General features: G+C 38.2%; 1 protein-coding gene across 22 annotated transcripts in view; it reads right to left on the bottom strand.

Moving 5' to 3' along the window:
• Window positions 1-19,061, bottom strand: part of SNAP91 (synaptosome associated protein 91) — a 70,808-nt gene that overhangs the window by 24,712 nt on the left and 27,035 nt on the right. For 16 of the 22 annotated variants that reach the window (XR_005858092.2, XM_015284648.4, XM_040697299.2 and 13 more), the window contains exons 8-16: window positions 18,460-18,566; window positions 17,191-17,232; window positions 13,055-13,125; window positions 12,631-12,636; window positions 11,672-11,699; window positions 8,355-8,464; window positions 7,026-7,126; window positions 3,175-3,189; window positions 2,859-3,029 (exon numbers count right to left, since the gene is read on the bottom strand). Coding sequence is in view for 21 of the 22 variants with exons in the window: in XM_015284648.4 (XP_015140134.2) it covers window positions 2,859-3,029; window positions 3,175-3,189; window positions 7,026-7,126; window positions 8,355-8,464; window positions 11,672-11,699; window positions 12,631-12,636; window positions 13,055-13,125; window positions 17,191-17,232; window positions 18,460-18,566 (651 nt within the window). In the remaining variant the exon portion in view is untranslated. The remainder of the gene's footprint in view (window positions 1-2,858; window positions 3,030-3,174; window positions 3,190-7,025; window positions 7,127-8,354; window positions 8,465-11,671; window positions 11,700-12,630; window positions 12,637-13,054; window positions 13,126-17,190; window positions 17,233-18,459; window positions 18,567-19,061) is intronic. The other 6 variants (XM_040697302.2, XM_025148809.3, XM_046938999.1 and 3 more) reach the window with 2 other exon arrangements.

Here is a 19,061-nt window from a genome sequence, read left to right as displayed (position 1 = left end):
AATTACAGGAGAGATCATAGAACTAACTGTGCAGCTGAAAAAGGATGTTTTGTTTACCCATTTTTTTCCTCTATCATTTTTTTTATATGGAGAACCTCAGGAGAGCTAACAGGAAATATTTCACTAGGCTCAGTATTAGGAAAGAATCTAATAAATATACATACTTTTTAAATAAACACTAGCTTGGTATACACTATGAATGTATGTTCCAGCATAAAAGAGACATCCACTAGGGAAAGCCACAGTTCTCCTGCCCATTCACATCATCTGAATGCTCAGCATTTGCACAGTGTCTGTTGTTATTTGCTATCCACACTGTTTACACAATAGAATAAATTCAATTCAAAAGCACATCAATAATTTCCAAAAATACTATGTCTGAATTCTGTTACTGAGATACAAAGCATTTCAAGATATTTCTTTTCCTCTACCTTTAGATTTCTCCCTCTCGGGAATGTCTCCAGTTGCACTCTGAATTCAGCCTCTAGACAGGGAATTTTTAAGTGGGACCAGTTAAGTGAAAGCTCGCCCAGCATTCAGACTGAATTCTTCAAAAAGCTATGGTGGATCAACCCTGCATTTCTCACCTACTTTTTAGGAATACTTTAGATGAAGACATAACACAGGCCTGTTGTTTTTCCTAAAGACAAAGTCCAGTCAGAGTCACAGATAGCATACAAGCTCCTATTAGTTAACACATCAGTGATAATGTATAAGAAGAAAAGTCAGAATTTATTCCTGCAAAGTTTTCTCTTCTGCTTCTGTCTTCTCTGCTGCCTTTTTCCTGGCTCTTTTGCTACCCTGACACTTCTTGCAGACTCTTTACATGCTTTCTCTTGAGATCACTATTCTTGTTCCTTCCTGTACTGCACCTCACCAAGAAGAAACAGTGTAAAGCAACTAAGAACTGACAGGACACCAAAAGTTAATATGACCTCGTCTCTACTTTTTATCAAACCACAGAGGTCAAATACTTATCAAGATTATGAATGAATGCGCCAAGATAGCAAAAGCATCTGCCCAAAATGTGTTGTTTTTTGTGCTGTATGCAAGTCTTCAAGTAACAAGGACTGTTAGCATTAGGCATTACTTACAGAAGAAGAGGCTTAAGGTATGAAAAAAAGAAAAACAACAACAACAACAAAACATGAGTAGAGAAATGGAAGCTCATTATAGACTCCAGGACTTTAAAGGCATCTGGCAATAGGTTTCTTGAAGGCACTACCTAAGAGTCTTCGCAGCTGAGCATATTTAGAAATCTTTCCTGGAGAACTAGACTTTTTCCTATCTAGGAATTTAATGCTATTGTACATAATAAAACCTTACTTCTTCATATAGAGTTCCAGGAAAAAAAATCAATATTCACTTAATACAAATTCTAATCCAATGCTAATTACATGTTTTCACTGATTTCTACCCTTTTAACTATAGTTGAATATTTTTATTTATTCATTTATTTATTTAAAAGTAATATATCTATTCTAAACTAAGAATACTATTTCAAAGTGCAGTTTCCAAGACAGACTTACCTTCCAAAGCCAACACACCAGAAGTATGCACTGCACACTATATAACTATGTGTTCATCAGGCCTTGGCCTCTGCAACAAGCTTCCAAGAGTAACAAATGTCAGATTATTGCTCCTAGTGGTGTCCTGAACTGCTGCCCAGGTTAAATGGCTTCTGAACTTCCTGATTCTGTGGCACTAAACTCTCTTCCATCCTTTTAAAAGGAAGGATTAAGAAGCAGTAACCAGCTTCACTCCTTCCTCAGAGCCTGTCAGCAATTTTACTGGAGCTATCTGAAAGGTGTCTGTTGAAGCTGGTCTTAAAAAAAAAAAAAAAAAAAAAGCAACTTTTTCTAGGAACTTCCAGTGTTTAGGAAAAACCTCTATAGTCAAACTGTTTTTGTAAAAGACCTCTGTATCAATCCTGGAACTAGAACCAATAGATAAACACACATTAAAGTTCTGGCATACAGTTTTTACACCAAGTAAGTTACTACTAATTCTTGACTTCCACTGATCCACAGGAAGTATGCTTCACAGGAAGAGACAACTAGAAAAATGGAATGCTTGAGAATGTAAGTAGCTTGTAGATCAGAAATATTTTTCCATAAAGCTGGACTGGTACCATGTTGAAAAGAAACAGTAGTTTCTGACATGCTGAGAAGCCTCCTGCTTCATTAGACAAGTAAGCTGACAACATACTGGGTGGGGAGGAGGGTTTATTCCTATTCAAGGTTAGCAGCTAAGATTAGAGACTGAAGGAGCATAACAAAACTATAGGAAAATGTTTCCTATAAATCAATTTTATCATTGGCATTTAGTACCAAGTTCATTGCCATCTCAATTTACTGTCATGCTACGCAAGATAAAACACAGATTCAAGAATATTGAAATGAAGTAATTTCAGCTGGCTCTGTACTATATTTACAGGAAAGTCCAAATTAAACAATAGCTCAAGCATGACATGTAATAGATGCAAAAAGCAGCCATGTCCATCTTCTCCAGTGAAATAATTATTTTTCCAGAAACTGTAGTTACTGAATAATGTGAAAAGAATGCCTGCTTAACTCACTGTGGACTTGAAAATTAATGTTCTTAGTTGTTTGACGTAATATACCTCAGTCTTAAGTGTATGCAGTTTTTCATTTTCGTTCAGTTGAATATATGCAAAAGAGTCTATAGCTAATAGCACAGCAAACAGAAGGGTAGTTTACATTTCCTGTTCCATCTAGTGTCCAACACACATGCACTTCTGGTAGAGTTAAATTAGAGGTCTCGTTACAAAAAGCTGAACTTGTATTGGTCCATCTACCTTTTGAGTTGGCACAGAGTACTAGAGCAACCAAACTAACCTCCAAAGAGATCCACTTCAGCAGTGGTAGCAGTAATAGTTGTAGTTGTAGGAGCAGCAGCTGAAGTAGTTGTAGTATCAGTAGTTGCAGCAGTAGTTGCACTAGGCTCTGGAGCAAACGGATCTGAAATCTGTGGCTCAGAGGTAACACCGGAAAGTGCAGCCAGATTATCTATATGCAACCACATAACGAAGATCAAACAGGAAAAGTAAGGGGAAGAGGGAGAGAGACCACAAACACTCAACTGCAAAAAGTCAGAGCTCCTAATAAGGACTCTTAACATTCAGAAGACTCAGAAATCAAAAATATTACTCACCCTCTCCCAAGAGGTCTAGTGATTGTCCATTAAAATGACAGCAGTGTAAAGAAACAGACCAATTAGTAGAACTGCCAGACTGAAGATGTTCATTAGTGATAAATTTTTTCTCTAGGTGATACGTGTAGTTTAAACATCATTTCAGCACTTGGTTTTCTAACATTCAAGATGTTATGGTTACATGCCAAAGCTCATTCTGTTAAATATCTCTATTCATGTCAGCATAAGTGCATAAATTCCATTTGCTACATTCCCTCACAGTTAATCAGCAAGTTATTCACATATAGGTATCATGTATCACTGTTTCATACAGCTAGTGTTCTGTTTTTTATCCTACAACAGAGAGGATCTAGTAGTAGCCTTCAGGAGCTGACAGGAAGGCCTCCAACCTTTTGCTACCACAGGGCAGAGACAAGAAAATTTAGAGTGCTGTTAAGCACCATATAAGTTCTCCCTTCTTGGCTGGCTTTGTTCCAACTTTGGTTCCTTAATCAACTTTTCAGAAGCCAATGAGTATCTGTAGTGATAGACTTTTCTACAATTTAATGAGTGCTAATACCAGTCAGATTGAGCACACAGGCAGACAGAGGAAGCTTTCCCTAAATAGACATTAAGAAAAAAAAACACAAAACCTAACACACAAAACCACAGAACAGAACATCAAAAGAAAAATTGTAAGGTATAAAAATCTGAGAAAAATAAGTAGCTTGGCCTTATTTAATAATCAGCAGTTCAGTATTTCTCCTTGGTTCATTGTACATTTAACAGGGTCATGAGTTCATTTACCCACAACACACTGAAGAACCAGCACACCATCTGGATGTTTCACTACAGGTAAAGTAAAAACGTAGGAAGTAAAATGCTTTGAGTAATTAGAGGTTAACCTTAATACACTAGTCTTCATTTTACATCACTTATTAAAAAGGAAAAAAAAAAAAATGATGTGTGTATTTTAGTAATATGTTCCTTAGGAGAGCTCTACTTGAGACTCACTTCACAAGCCAAAGTAAGTCAAAACACCATTCTGAAAAGAGTAGCAGCATATTAAAAATGCAGTACTCTGGTATCTCATTACTGCACACCAGGTGGATGCCTCACAGCTACACCTGAAATAAACAACTGTTGGCAAACTTCTACCTCTTATTAGTTTATTCTTCAATGCATTTTTGTTATCCAGTTATGTTATAGGTCATAGTAAAGCGAAATAACAATTGTCCAGCACAGCAAACTGTACTTAATAGGGTAAGGAATAAAATCAATGCTTTATTGAATAGTTAAAGTAAGACCACTGATGGCAAATTCATGTTCTAAGTCACATTGCAAGGTAGTTCAGAGAAGTTCAAGTCAATTTGCTTTTATATCTGAGTTATATCTCACAAAGATACAGAATTTGACCTACTGTATTTTTTGCAATTCTACAGCCTAACCTGCCTGCCAAATGCTTGCCTCACAATATGCTGCAGGCAATTTATTACCCTACCTTGATCTTCTACTGTTACCACAGCAGTGTAGATTTCACAATTTACAGTTCATTTGCTAGGTAACTCATGTTGTACTCAGAAATACACCTAGCATACAACAGTACTGTATATACACCACTAAATATGAACATATGAATCTCAGTCTAAGATTGATAAGGATTTTTTTTTTGTTAGTGACCACTTGAATTCCTGAGGTTTATGTGACATTTAAGGTACCAATTTGACACTTCCTCTTAAAGTATGCGGTATTTACATTCTCCTAGCTATTCTGAACTACGTCAATTTTTCTAGCTTCCTCCCCTTACTGGTTCTTTCTCACAAGTTCCTACATTAATTTGCTGTGAGCAGGAACTGTTTTGCAGATGAGCAGGCAGCTCAGGTAGCAGAAAGGCGCTATTACACATTCTCACAAGGTGGAAGGGAGCTTAAGGTCATCTAGTTCAGTCTGAACTCAGATCTACTGCCAACACCAGATCAAGGTAGTCATGGCTTTCTCTGGTTAGGTCTTTAAAAATCTCCAGGAATGGACATTCCTTTAGCACGTGCATAGAGGATCTGCCTTGGTGTTGCACTGTACTCCATGTGAAATATTTTTTTATTAATGTAATAAACCTCTGAAACAGCTTTGTGTTTCTGTTACTTCTCATTACGAGTTATCGTTCCCAAGAAAATGTTGGTTCCACTTTGCAAGTTCCCTTTCAGATAGTTGTAAGCCACTGCTAAGAGCCCCTGTGGTCTCCTCTTTTCTAGACCATAAAGGCTCATCTCCCTCAAACTCTTCACTCTGTGAGTGCTCTGGATCCCTGGAGTCCTGGTTAGCTGCATGCCAACTCTCTTCAGTTTATCAAATGTCTACCTTGACTACAAGAGCCCAGAACAGTATTCCAGATGTGGTCTTACATTTTAAAAGGTTTAGGAGAAAGGTATGATTCCAGTGTGGTAACAGGTCTTCCACACCTGAGCTCCTGCCATCAGCAAAGCAGACAAATTTGAGGTTTACTACATTACCAAAATGCTATTCTGAAAGACAAGCTTGAAGTATAGTTGATAAGATTGGTGATAATCCCAGCCAAAGGAAAAAAAGTTTGCTGTCCTCTTCTGCTATGGAGCAAGAGATGCATTACTGACCAATTTTAAAAAGTTTTCAGTAATTTAAAGGAATACACACATAACACCTCTTCTAAAACATCTAAGCTCCAAACCCTTTGTTCCTTATCCAAAAAAATCACAAAACAACAAAAAACTCTTTGGTCTTATTTTTTGTATAAAATTATATTTCAGTTAATAAAACTGCCACTTCTGGAAAAAACAACAACAACAAAAAAAACCAACAAAAACAACAAAAAAACAAACACAGATTCAATATCAATATGCAAAGCATGGTCTCCATAGCTATAGTTTCATGATGAGGCAGTTGGGAAACAAGTATCTTTAATAAACTGAAGATGAGAACGGAAACAGGGAATGCAGAAGTCACTAGTATCCGGCGTTAGCATTCATAACGGAGTCAGTGTGACTCAGTGCAACACTCCTGCTGTAAGGAGGCTAATGAGTGAAGATCTCTACAACTACACCACAGGTTTACAACTATGTAGCCTAAATCATCATTTATTAGCCTAATTCCTTGTCCTCAGGAGGAGAGAAGTGAGCATTGCCTAACATTTATTGTAATCCTCTTCAGACCATCACTGCTAAGGCTGTCTGGAACAGGCTTGGTTCAGCCTGTGCTGTACCACGAAGATCATATTCCAGACAACTGGTTCCTATTTGAAGACAGCTAGCTGTCAAACTCTACGTCAAACTCTACTTCCATTTTCTTACTACAGGTCTAAGCAGAAAAGCTAGTTTTTCAGCACACTATGATAAGGAATGTCAGAGGTAAAACTCTCACAATAGAACTAATTTACCATCACTGGAATGCTCTAGATGCTTTTTGTTTTAAAAGATATTTTTGATCCTTCCCCCACTGGTCTGTGTGTTTTGCTTCATGAACAGAAGTGCTATTATCTTCATACAACTTGTCAAGAAGCAAATGAACAGTTTTAGTTTTACCTCTCTGACTATTTTAAAGTGTCTACCCTACCTCTTCACCTTTAGCCATTCCCTTCCCACTCATATAGTTACACAATCCTGTCCCCAACCACAGCTTTGCATTCAGGCCTTTATAATCAGCTTATACAATTATGCATATCCCTAGAAAAAGGAGTAGCCTTGTGCTGCAAAGGAATGCATGCCTGTCAGGTCAGCAGAACCCAGAAAGTGAGCTGGGAACATCCTGTGCTAGTATGAAAAGGGATAGGTTTCAGTTCAGCCAGCCAAGCAAGAAGAAGCAGATAGCAAGAAGATATGCTGAGAGTGAGTTTTCTATACCTCCCCAAGAAGTCGCTCCAGCAGGCGCTGCTGGAGCTGCTTGCCCAGTAGCAGCAAAATCTGGCTGAAGATCCAGAAGATCACTGGATGGTTTGGAAGAGCTGCCAAGGAAAGGAAGAGAATTATTAAATACTGGAGTAATTTTTCTACTTCAGTCGAGTAAAAAAAAAAAAAAGTCATGGCTGGATTGTAGGAATTAGATTGGATAAGGCCATCCTTAGACTGGATGACTGATGGAACTATTAAGAGAGGGAATTTTTCCAGGTCTTAGAGCAGTGACCAGGAACAGAACTGCAGTGAGTGCCAAAGAACATACTACATCCTAGGATAGGATCTTAACTTATTTACATTACTTGATAATGGCATTTTAATAGATTTATGAAACATCACTGACTGTGACAATCCCTAATTTTTTTTTTTTTAAATATAAGCCATCACCACCATTAACAAAAAAAAAAGAAACAACAAACCCAAATTCAAAAACCCAGGTGTCCCCTACGAACAGAGGAAATAACTGACTGCAACTGAAAACAGCTCCATTCCTCATGCCGTATCTGAAAGTAAGAAACCCGCATTTCTAGGCAATAAATAGGTGTTAGGTAGAATGAAGTTGGTAAACCTTGATGCCTAAAGCCATCTGAATATTTTCTTAGGAAACAAGGTTTTTATTTTTCCATTTAGAACATTTAAATAATAAGCTGCAGAAGCTCTTTCTTCAGTGAAGTGTTTAATTTGACAATTAAGTCAGTCCTGTCTTCATAGTTTTGGTTCAAGCTCAGAGCTTTTACATGTTTAGAGTTCTTTCATTTCTACTCATTACAATGAACAACAGTAGTCTGTCCTAGTTTTAACTTGAAAGTACTGCTCAAAATTCCTCTTTGGAATTTAACATTTATTTTTTATTTCAACCTCCCAACATTCATTATATTTTTCTGTGCTTCATTAACTGATTTGAATAGAAAGAGAAAGGAATCTTAATTCAGTAATTTTAGAAACAGTACAGAAGGTCAGCAGAAACCATTTTGGATGTGCACATTACTTCAACCTATCTGATAATAAGTTTATGTTATGTTGAGAATTGTACAAAATCAGTACTACACTGACAGCAAATCAGAGTAGACACACAGTTTGCATTCTTGTTTGGATGGGTTTTTTGTTTGTTTGTTTGAACTCATACGTGACCTGGATTGCTAGACTTAGGTACCACATTCAGTACTGTTGGATACTATCTGTAAAGTAAGCAAAATCTTGCAGGCTAGTCTCCCATTACAAGTGAGACTTTAGTTTGTACCACCAAGTACAATAACTCAGATATGCTTCTCAACTTACCTGACTGGAGCAGCTGTAGATGCAGTTGCAAAAAGATCAACTGGAGGAGATGTATCAATGCTTTTTGCTGGAGTAGTATTGGGAGATGTGACAGTTGTGGCTGGGGAAGACTGGAGAAATATTTTAAACATGTTCAGTATGCCAGCATTTATCCACAAACAACTGGTACACAGATTCACATACTTATAAAGTCCAATTTGAATATCAAGTCTTCTCATTGTGAACTGTTCTCACCTTGATAAAATGTAAAAAAGATTGGGCTGCATTTTCAGAGAGCTAGTAATTCACAAAATCTGAACATTTGGTTTCCTTGCTAGAGGTCACAAGTATGATGTATGGTCATGGGATAATTCCAATGCCTATATCAGCACAGAACAGCTTTCCTGTGCCTCTCTTCCTAACCACACAGAGGTGTGCATGCCTACGTTCTTGTGACATCCCTCTCCTGACAAGGGAAATCTTCCCTTGTGCTGAGGCAAGCAAAGAAAGACCTCCCAAAAATGGTGGCTGAGTCAAGGAGCTCTAGGGTGACTCCACATAGTGATGCCTGACTCAAGAAGAAATGCCTACTGTAAGCACTCTGAGTGCATGGAGACTCCAGCAGCAAGCGTCACATCAGCTTTAGTCCCCTGGGTTCAGTAGTGTCTAAGCAGCTAACTCAGATCCGTGAGCTGGAGGTGCATTACCTGCATTTTGAAATCCCAGCCAGGACAACCAACAGTGCCTATGTGTCAAAGGATTCTCAGCAAGTTTCAAGAAAACAGTCTGCTCATCAGCCAATTCCCTCATATCCATTTTAAGATCATTCTGGAGACCAAGTATATTTGTGGGTTTGTTTCTGCACATGCCAGATCCCTCATTTTGTCCATTAAATCAAATACCTCCTAGTCTACAACAGCACCATAGTATTCTAATGATAAAAACTGTGGGAGAAGATAACTGCTTAGAACCCAGGTTCAAAGTGTACACACAAACCTTCGGACTGAAGAGTTTAAGAAAAAGAACTATTACTAGTGCTAACTGTTAAGTTCTCAGAAAGATACAAAAAAAGCTCAGCCTATGATTTTGTTTTAATTGCTCCTCCAGTTCTGGAGCTTAAGGATATCTTAAGTGTTGCAAGGACTCACACTCAACATAGTACGTTGCAATTTTTCTGTGCCCTTGAAGAACCACATTTCCTTGAGGCATGCCAATTTAATCCTAAGAGATACTATGAGCTTTGTCCCCTCAGCTCACTAGAGATATTGTTTCTCACAAAAGGAAAACAAGTCATTTGTTCATTATTATTTACCATTCTGGCAGCTTTCAAAAATGAAAAAAAAATGGCAAATTCGAAGTAATTTTCTTTCATCTGCCATACTGCCATCCCATCATGAGAATGCTAACAAGAGATAGATATATGATTTCTCAACTCTTCTCAAGCCTTTGAGACTAGATTGGTCTTCATATAAATAGAGAAGCTTTACCTAAAGTTGTAAGAACACTTTCTGAATCATTTGGTGGTGAACAGGGTTAAATCCAGCTGGCAACTGGTTATAAGTGGTGTTCCCCAGGGTTTGGTACTGGGGCCTGTCCTGTTCAATATCTTCATTGATGACCTGCATGAGGGAATTGAGTGCACCCTCAGTAAGTTTGCAGATGACACCATGTTGGCAGGAAGTGTTGATCTCCCTGGGGGTAGGAAGGCCCTTCAGAGGGATCTCTGGGATCTCTGGATCACTGGGCTGAGGCCAATGGAATGAAGTTCAACAAGATCACGTGCCGGGTTCTGCACTTTGGCCACAACAACCCCAGGCAACACTACAACCTTGGGGCAGAGTGGCTAGAAGACTATGTAGAAGAAATGGACCTGAGGGTGTTGGACAATACTCAGCTGAACATGAGCCAGCCGTGTGCCCAAGTGGCCAAGAAGGCCAATGGCATCCTGGCTTGTATCAGAAATAGTGTCACCAGCATGAGCAGGGAAGTGATTGTCTCTCTGTACTCAACTCTGGCGACGCTGCACCTTTATTACTGTGTTCAGTTTTGGGCCCCTGACTAAAAGAAAGACAAAGAGGCTCTGGAGTGTGACCAAAGAAGGGCAATAAAGAGGTGAGGGCTCTGGAGCACAAGTCTTATGGGGAGCATCTGAGGGAACTGGGATTGTTTAGTCTGGAGAAGAGGAGGCTCAGGGGAGACCTTACCACTCTCTACAACTCCCCGAAAGGAGGTTGCAACAACATGGAGTCAGCCTCTTCTTCTGTGTAACTAGCGACAGGAATAGAGGGAATGGCCTTGAGTTGCACCAGGGGAGATTCAGGTTGAATGTGAGGAAAAATTCCCTCTCTAGAATAGTGGTCAGGTGCTGGAATGGGCTGCCCATGGAGGCAGTGAAGGCAACTATCCCTGGAGGTGTTCAAGAAACGTTTAGAGTACAGAGGGATATGGTTTACTGGGGAAATATTGGTAGTAAGTGGATGGTTGGACTGGATGATCATGGAGGCCTTTTCCAACCTTGGTGATTCTGTATATGATTCTGTGTGTGATTATAATGTAGTTTTCACCAACTGTTACAGTATTAGAAAAAAAGTCCTTTTTAAAAACAACCTGAGGGCTTTTGGAAATATATTTAAGAGCTTTCAGTAGAATCAACTATTGAATAGTCTTCTCCTTTAGATTCAGAAATTTGCATTCAGTTCTTCCTACACAAGTCTTGTTATTAAGCAAGGAGCTATGACATGTGGTAATCATTCAGGTACAGCAGGAACTAGTATTACTAACACTGTAAAGCTCATTAGTGTATCTGACACTCTAACCAAGCTGTTTTCACTGGCAACTCTAGCTTTATAGTGAGCAGTTGCACTAATAAAGAATTCCTAAAGTGAGTATATCAGATTACAGTTTAAAACCATACACTTTTTTTAGGAAGAAGAAGAGTCAGCATTTTCCCATAAAAAGCTGAAAATGGGTAGAAGAATCTAGAGAAGAGAGAGAACAGAGCAGCTGTCTCACTGATGAAGATTAAAAAAAAAAAAGTTGGGATAAAGGTATGAGTGTCTTAGGCTTTCAGAAAGCATGACCATCAACTCCTGGCAAAGCTGCTCAGCATCCTGCACTGGTCTAAGCAGCATCGCCCTACAGATCACCAAAGTGCTTTTATGAAGCTGTTTTTTATTTACAAGCCCATCTAAAGATGAAACTTTGTCACTCAGGTATGGTCTAGGTGACCAAGTCTAAAAAACAAATTAGGAGAGAAAAACTTAACTCTTTATGCCTTTATGTTATAAAGCACATCACATGAACAACTATTAACAAGCACAGCAATTGGCATTATTTACCTTGCTCAGAGGAGAAGGAGCCCCAGATCTAGGGGGAAGAAAAAGGGAGTTGAGATAAGTACACTTTTGAAAACTTGTTTCTTGTACTTAAAACACATGCAAAAAGACTAAAAGCTAAGCATTATAGCTGTCAGAAAATTTCTACAACTGCACGCCTTCCCCATTTCTCAGACTTCCATGTGTCAATTTAGACAAGGAATGCAAATTGTTACTTCAAAGCTTAAATGAATCTTTTTAGTTAATTGGTATCACTGGATTATTCTGCCTTTTAAACAAGCTCTACTTAATGGAAGAAAGGAAGAGATGTATGCAAATGTCTTGCCTTAGGGCCTACAAAAGTCAGTAGGAAAGAATTATTGGGGCAAGACGTAGCTATATTATAAAATCCTGCAAGGGTAGCAGAATAAGACCAATAGGGAAGCAGTTATCAAAAGTGAGTCTTCTGAGAATGTATCAGCCAATTTCCAAAATCTGTTCTTTAAAGAAAGTCAGGGTCACTTTAAAATAATATATTTTAAAGTATAGAAAGAGTAGGAAAGTCCCAAGCTGAAAATTCTCTCACATGCAAGAATACTCACAACAAACTTAATCCATAGAGCTTTAGTCATAAATTAGAATATAAGTCAGTGCATTCGTTTACTTTCATTACTGTGAGGTATAAAACTGCTTTGATCTAAAAAATGAAGAATTACAATGGTGCTAACTAAAAAAAGAGGAGTTGAAGTTAAAAATTGTGCCAGTATTGAACTAGCATCCATCCTATCGGTTAATTGAACTGGATACATTCTAGGAGCTGTAGAATGGGCTAGAAGATCCAGAGCTAAGACGGAAATGACTAAAAATAACTTAAGGTACAATTTAATGAAGGTATCTAATTGTTCAAGCCATCTTAAAAACTAAACAAAAAAATCACAAGAACTACATTTGCAGGCAAGTGATATGTAAACATATGTACTTACCCTTCACTAAATTGCAAGGGAAGCAACAGCAAAAGAGAAAACAAAATTTTAGCTTAATCCTTCCTAGAGTTAGCCATGACAAGCATCTAGTAAGAGGATGCAAAGCCATTAGAAAACAAATCAATTTTGACAATAAAACCCTTGGCAGCAGGGGAAAGTAGTTCCTTCCAGGTCAGCTCCACAGTTAATTTTACTTCATTATGAAAAGTGTTGAGCTGTTCAGTGTCTCTCCCCCATCCCCCACCCCAGTAAGAAAAACAGTTGGCATTAAGACAACTTTGTAAGGGAAAGGAAAAGCCGAGTCTTACCACAGCTTATTTTCCAGCTAAGTGGCTAAAGGAGACTGGGAGGCAAACCTAAATATTAGCTAGTCTCAAATTGTCAATATTCTGCCTTGAGGAAAGTTCTCAAAACATATACCTACTTGTTGCCAGGCTTTTTTCCTTCCAGTGAGTTTAGATGTTGCTCAAGAGTCTCCATAAGACTGCTAGGAGCCTTGAAAGCAAAGAGAAACTCACATTTTTAAAAAAGATTACTTTGAGCTGATGATACTAGAAATCTAGCACAACTTCTCTGAAGTTCACCATGTGCACACTCATGCTGTTATTATATTTATAACACTGCAAGTAGTGGATTTCCATGCTATAGATATTCAGGTAAAGAGATTTTGAAAGATAATACTGTGTCAACATTTTCAGAGAGAAAGCATTTCACTTTACCAAACAGGGCCTACAGCCAGAATCCAGGATGTGCTCACCATGCTTTGAGTCAGTTTTCAACATTGACAACAGCACAGGCATCCACAGGGTCAAGTATAAGAATAACACATTCAAGGTCATCCCTTTAGTTCTGGTTTTAGTGAGATCTCCAACACATCATTTAACACCAAAGGGTTGCATAGCATTTCTCTATCTAAATAAAACAGGCTAGAAGTCTATTCCAATGCCCCCAAAATCAGTTATCTTTGATTTAATACTCCCAACATCCCAATACCAACTTTTAGTAATGTCTTCTCAAAACTAGGCACAAGTTACTGAGCCCAGCAGGTAACTCAAAAATCAGCAAGATTACTTCTTTGGATACTGACAAAAACTAAGCATTTTTCAAGACTCCCTGATCTCAAGTTTTATTTAAAGCAACCTCTTCGTTGGCAATATCCCCAGGCAGGCACTTGCTGTTACAATGGTAGTTAAGAAAAGTAGTTATAAATACAAATGACAGGGCACTTAGCTACTCCAACATAAAAATAGTGTCCAGATAAGTAGAATTCTACAAGATCAACACACAAGAAGGAAACCCTTGAGAGATACAGCAGAACATAACAGTGAAGTATTTCATCAGTGTTACCATTTTATCACTGGTACAGTCTTTAAAAGGGGAATTCTCTTTATCAGTGTCTTTCAAATCAACCAGAACTCCTGACAGCAAAACCTATGGTGTTTTTCACAAATAATGTCTTAAATTCCAGGGTATACACATGAATTATAAATAAATAAAAATAAAAAGTAAAGAAGAAGCCAATCTTCTCTGCTTGCAACCAGACTTCCCACCACTGTTTATACGCCCACTATGCTGAAAACCAGCTGTCTGGCTGAAGTGGATGCTTCAGGACGCTTAGTACCTAGTAGGTACACAGAGCTTAGTGTATTTATAGAGTTTTTATATTAGTTTGGACATTCGAATGAGTAGTAAGGTAATTTAACACATGCAAAAAATCTAAGCACCCCAAAAATCCTTAGATGGTAGCTTGAATTTAAATACATCTCATGTACATACACAATGCACCACCATCTTAACCATTACTGCTATTTCATAGGTAGGTCTATTCATTTTCTAAGAATGTATGCACAATAAAGAATTTGGCTAAAAACAAATGACTTTTGGCTAAAAACAAATGACTTTGTTCATCTCTTTCTTGCTGCTGAAGAACAGTTGTTGCTAAGTCTTTCATTAACTGATGAAGAGACTCAGACTTCTACTTATTCAATAAGGCTACAGAAGAAGAAACAAACTGTGCCTGTAGGCCATGTAAGCAAAAAGCTGTTTCAAATAAATAAATAAATAAATAAATAAATAAATCCATTATTTTTTTTCCTCTTATGAGCCGTAGCTCTACACAATTTAACTATCTTTTCAATACATTACTTACAGGTTTCAGAAAAGACAAGAAAACATGAAACTCATCCAGCAAGCAGAATTAACAGAAGCAGCTTTAGAAAAATTTCTACCTACTTCATAAATTAAATATTGCCTGGTAGCCTATTTGTGACTCTGAACATCACTTAATTTCCTCTGGATATTGCTTCAGTTAGATTAATCTGCTGGTCAGCATCACTGGGGAACTACAGCTATAGGTTACTCACTAGCTATTTGGGGGAAAACTGCCACATTTCAATATTTGCTTATAGCTGAAAATGAGCCAAACTGCCAAGATGCCTCCTCAGCTTCCAAAACCTTGCAGCCAAACCAGAAAGTTAAAAGATGACAGCTATCAACTTCTATTTCAGTACTGTAACCACTTTCTTGGTTTAAAATATATACAGGCACAGCAAATGTCAACATAGCCAATTTCTTGTGGAATAATACTAACTAGTGGTCTGATAAGGATAGGCCAAGGGGGAATGGTTTTAAACCAGAAGAAGGGAGATTTAGATCAGATGTTAGGAGGAAGTTTTGTCTTCAGAGTGTGGTGAGGCGCTGGCACAGCTGCCCAGAGAAGCTGTGGGTGCCCCATCCCTGGAGGCATTCAAGGCCAGGTTGGATGGTATCCTGGGCAGCCTGAGCTGATGGGGGGCAGCCCTGCCCACGGCAGGGGGTGGGAATTGGATGGGCTTTAAGAGTCCTTCCAACCCAAGCCATTCTGTGATTCTCCGATTCTACTGCTTCTTTTAGGAATTCAGGTATTCCACTAATATTACAACTTCATTACCTGAAATTATCATATGTAATTACATATAAAACTTATTAATTGAAATTCAGTTTTATTATTCACCTTTTACTTTCTTCTCACTGAAATGCACTGCACAGGTCTTTCCAGAATCTATGGAGTGCTGCAAATGAGCTTCAGCAAGCAAGTCCTAAACAGCTTTTAGGAGAACACAGCTATGATGGATGGTTTGAGATTCAGGTTTGCTATCAAATAGCCACATGTGGCAGTTATCAATCCCAGAATAATTTATTATGCAGTTCCCTGAATAATAAATAAGTATGTTAGATTAGCAGTCAGCTTCCTGTTCCTGTCAGAGAAGCACGTTCTGGCATCTCTAGTCAGGCATCAATTTTTCCAGTTAGCCCAAGAAAGGTTACTCTTGGTCAAAATGTTGATACTTCAGGCGAAATACACCTCAGTAACAGATACAGAAGTAACTAAAGACCTCCAGTGACAGACCTCAGAAACAAAGGTAGCAGCAACTAAATAGTAACTGAGCAACTGTAGCAACTGACTACAGTGGAGCAGAGCTCCTGCAGTTCTAGCAGGCAGCCTTTCTGCCAGACTGATGCAACAAACGCAGGAGCAGAAAAAGCATATTTTGTTAATCCAACTTAAGATGACTTCTTCTGGTTCAAGGTCTTGGTATATGATTAATTCAACCTTGTTTTAAAAAAAAAGCCCATTAGTTACAGATTTGGCTGAACATCCTCCTTGAACTACTTCAGAACTGAGTTTCGCATTCCAAACACTACTACAACTCTGTTTCTGCATCCAGAAGAGTGTGGGTAGAAATTATGGGATACTGCAGGGCTATAAAGATCAAAATTCTCCACCTTCACCTGGCATCTGAGTTTCAGACTTAATAACTGGTATTTATTTATTTATTTATTTATACCAAAGAGAACCACTATTCAGATGTCAATTTACACCAGGCTTTCTAGAGGCTTTACAAAAACTCAACATTTATGGGCTACGAATGCTTAAGATTTACAACTGTTATGCAGTTTGGGTTGCCCTTCTGTTCCTATTTTATTGGCACTAAAACTACTAAAATTTCAAACTCTTTTGTATGTATACTTTCCTCCATGTAAATATCCTTTTCACATTAAACACAAAGCCTATTGAAAATGTGCCAGCGCAACAGAATTCAAGCAACTACAGCACTGGTGAGTTTTGGCATTCAAATTTTGTTATATGCTGACAGTTCCACAATGAAACTGTGACTTCTGCAAGTTTGCTGTACCTAGACTGAAACAGTAATGTTATTGCCGCTCCAAATTTCATCTCTGGACCACTACAGTGTCATGGAGAAACTAAGAAGCAATCATGATCACAACCTCCATGTAATTTGTTGTCACAGATAAACCTGTCCTACAACTGTGAGAATCTGTCCTTCAGCAAGGAAAGAGCAACGTGGCTCACCCTTCTGCTACAAGTTAGATGAGATCAGGAAAGACATTAATCTACTCATATTAGTCTTCATCAACAGTGTTTGGCAGTTCTTTTCTTATTTGCAAATGTGGAGTGCTTGAAAATATTGATTTCCTGTAAATATTTAAATTCCTGATGTACTTATTAATTATTAAATGTTTATTACACAGACCAAAAAGGTTACAAGAGAGACTTACCTGTGTAAGATCGGGGATATCACCTTTGTCAATTCCAACTTGCTGTGGATTTTTAAAAAAGGAGATAAAATGTAAGCACATTATTCCATGCCAGCAGGCATTAACCTTGATAGAACACACTTCAAACTCTAATGCACTTTGTCTTCAGAAAAAGACTACAACGTTACCACATGCAGATGTTCCCTACTGCAAATCAGATAGGACTTTCTGGTCACCTACTGTTGCCTCAGAGGGCAGCATCAGTGAACTATCAAACACACCTTATCCAGATGCCTGACTATCCTCACACAATTTTCTCTAAAATTCACCCACTGAGCAAATCCTAGAAGACAACACTTAAAAAAAATGTTTAAGCTCCAGTCATGTTGTTTTTCCAACCTTTCTTCTTAGCTTTTCAAATCAAGATGTCGGTCTGCAAGCTTTTGTTAGTTGCCCTGTTGCTTACCTATGGTCTTCAAAGTGCCTATTGGTTTAAGCTTTGCAGACGAGCAGGCTTCACTGCATCTAGTAATCCTGAAGTACAGTCAATATAACCCCTGTCCTGTAAAGCTGACTTACTGGTGCCTGAAGTATTGCTCAGAGGTCTGAAGACTTCATGCTACTACTCCCTCAAGTCCAGTGTTCACATCAGGCATTACATGCCATTCAAGAGTCTAGCAGGCTACTTCAGAAATAGTTAAATAAACTAGCGAAGAAACATTTTATTCAGCTCATTACTGCTGCCCTTTATAATGAAGCATGAAACATGGAAAATGTGCATCTTGTGCCAAGGAGCCAACTACCACAAATGAGGGCCCAGCAAAAGAGTAAATTAACCATGTAATATTTGTATTATCCACAGAAGAGGATGATAAGAAGGATCAAAATCAGGAAATTTTCACATTGCAGTTAACTTGTAGTTAGCTGCAAAGACTTAACGATGAGACTTATGAAATCATTATGCTTCTATTCATGATCACCACATTTTTCTCTCATGTTCACCTCTGCCCTAGAAGCATGCATTATGCAGCTCCAAGAAATACCACTATGACTGAAAATATATTACCAGGAAATTGAGGCTGGCTGCACAGCAGAGACTTGCAGAAAGCCTAAGCAGGGCTTGCTGGTTTAAGAAGAGCTGAATAAGCAGATCCAAGAACTTCTATGCTGCCTCACAGTTATATATAGTGAGTCAGATGCTTAACAAGCACAATTAATATTTCATATCGGTGCTAAAAAAGTTCACAAAATACTTAAGTGCCAGACTCCAGAAGACTGGAAGTCACTTACCTCTGCAACTTTAAGAAACTCTGATACTCTGGTCATTCGAGTAAGAAATCGTTTGTAGATTTCAAGAGCATCTTTACATTGTCCCTTTTTCATTTCAAAAAATTTCTCTAGAGAAATAATTTGGCAAATTTCAGTTAAGGTATCTTACATTAGGTCTGCATTCATCAGCAATTCTAGTTTTCAGGAAAGTCATGTTTCAAGAATATTGCACTACATTAACATTTTTCTACCTGGACACTGAGCTAGCAGTGTTCCTAGTCCTTAGTAGAATTCAGAAGTAGAATCTGCTGAGATGCCTAAGAATTATATAGACTGGAAAATCACACCTCGAGGAGCTACAGCACTGTGTGATGTAAACCCAGTATTTAAAGATGAATAATAACCAGACAAAGTAGTTACTAACCTTAAAAATCAAAGCATTTAAGGATACCTAGACATGTATTAATATATTTCCTTTCCCAAGTTGTGATCACTCCAAAGAAGTCCAAAGAACATTCCAAAGAACACCTTCCCACTCAAGTAATTCCTTAAAGTTGGTCTGTGTCCATGAATAAGCACAACTGCTACGTATTTCAACCTGAACTTACACTTTTAGTAGCAGT

This window comes from Gallus gallus, chromosome 3, assembly GCF_016699485.2.
Source record: "Gallus gallus isolate bGalGal1 chromosome 3, bGalGal1.mat.broiler.GRCg7b, whole genome shotgun sequence".
NCBI lineage: Eukaryota > Metazoa > Chordata > Aves > Galliformes > Phasianidae > Gallus > Gallus gallus.
The sequence above is the reverse complement of the archived record's forward strand: the minus strand, read 5'-3'. Positions and strand labels throughout refer to the sequence as shown.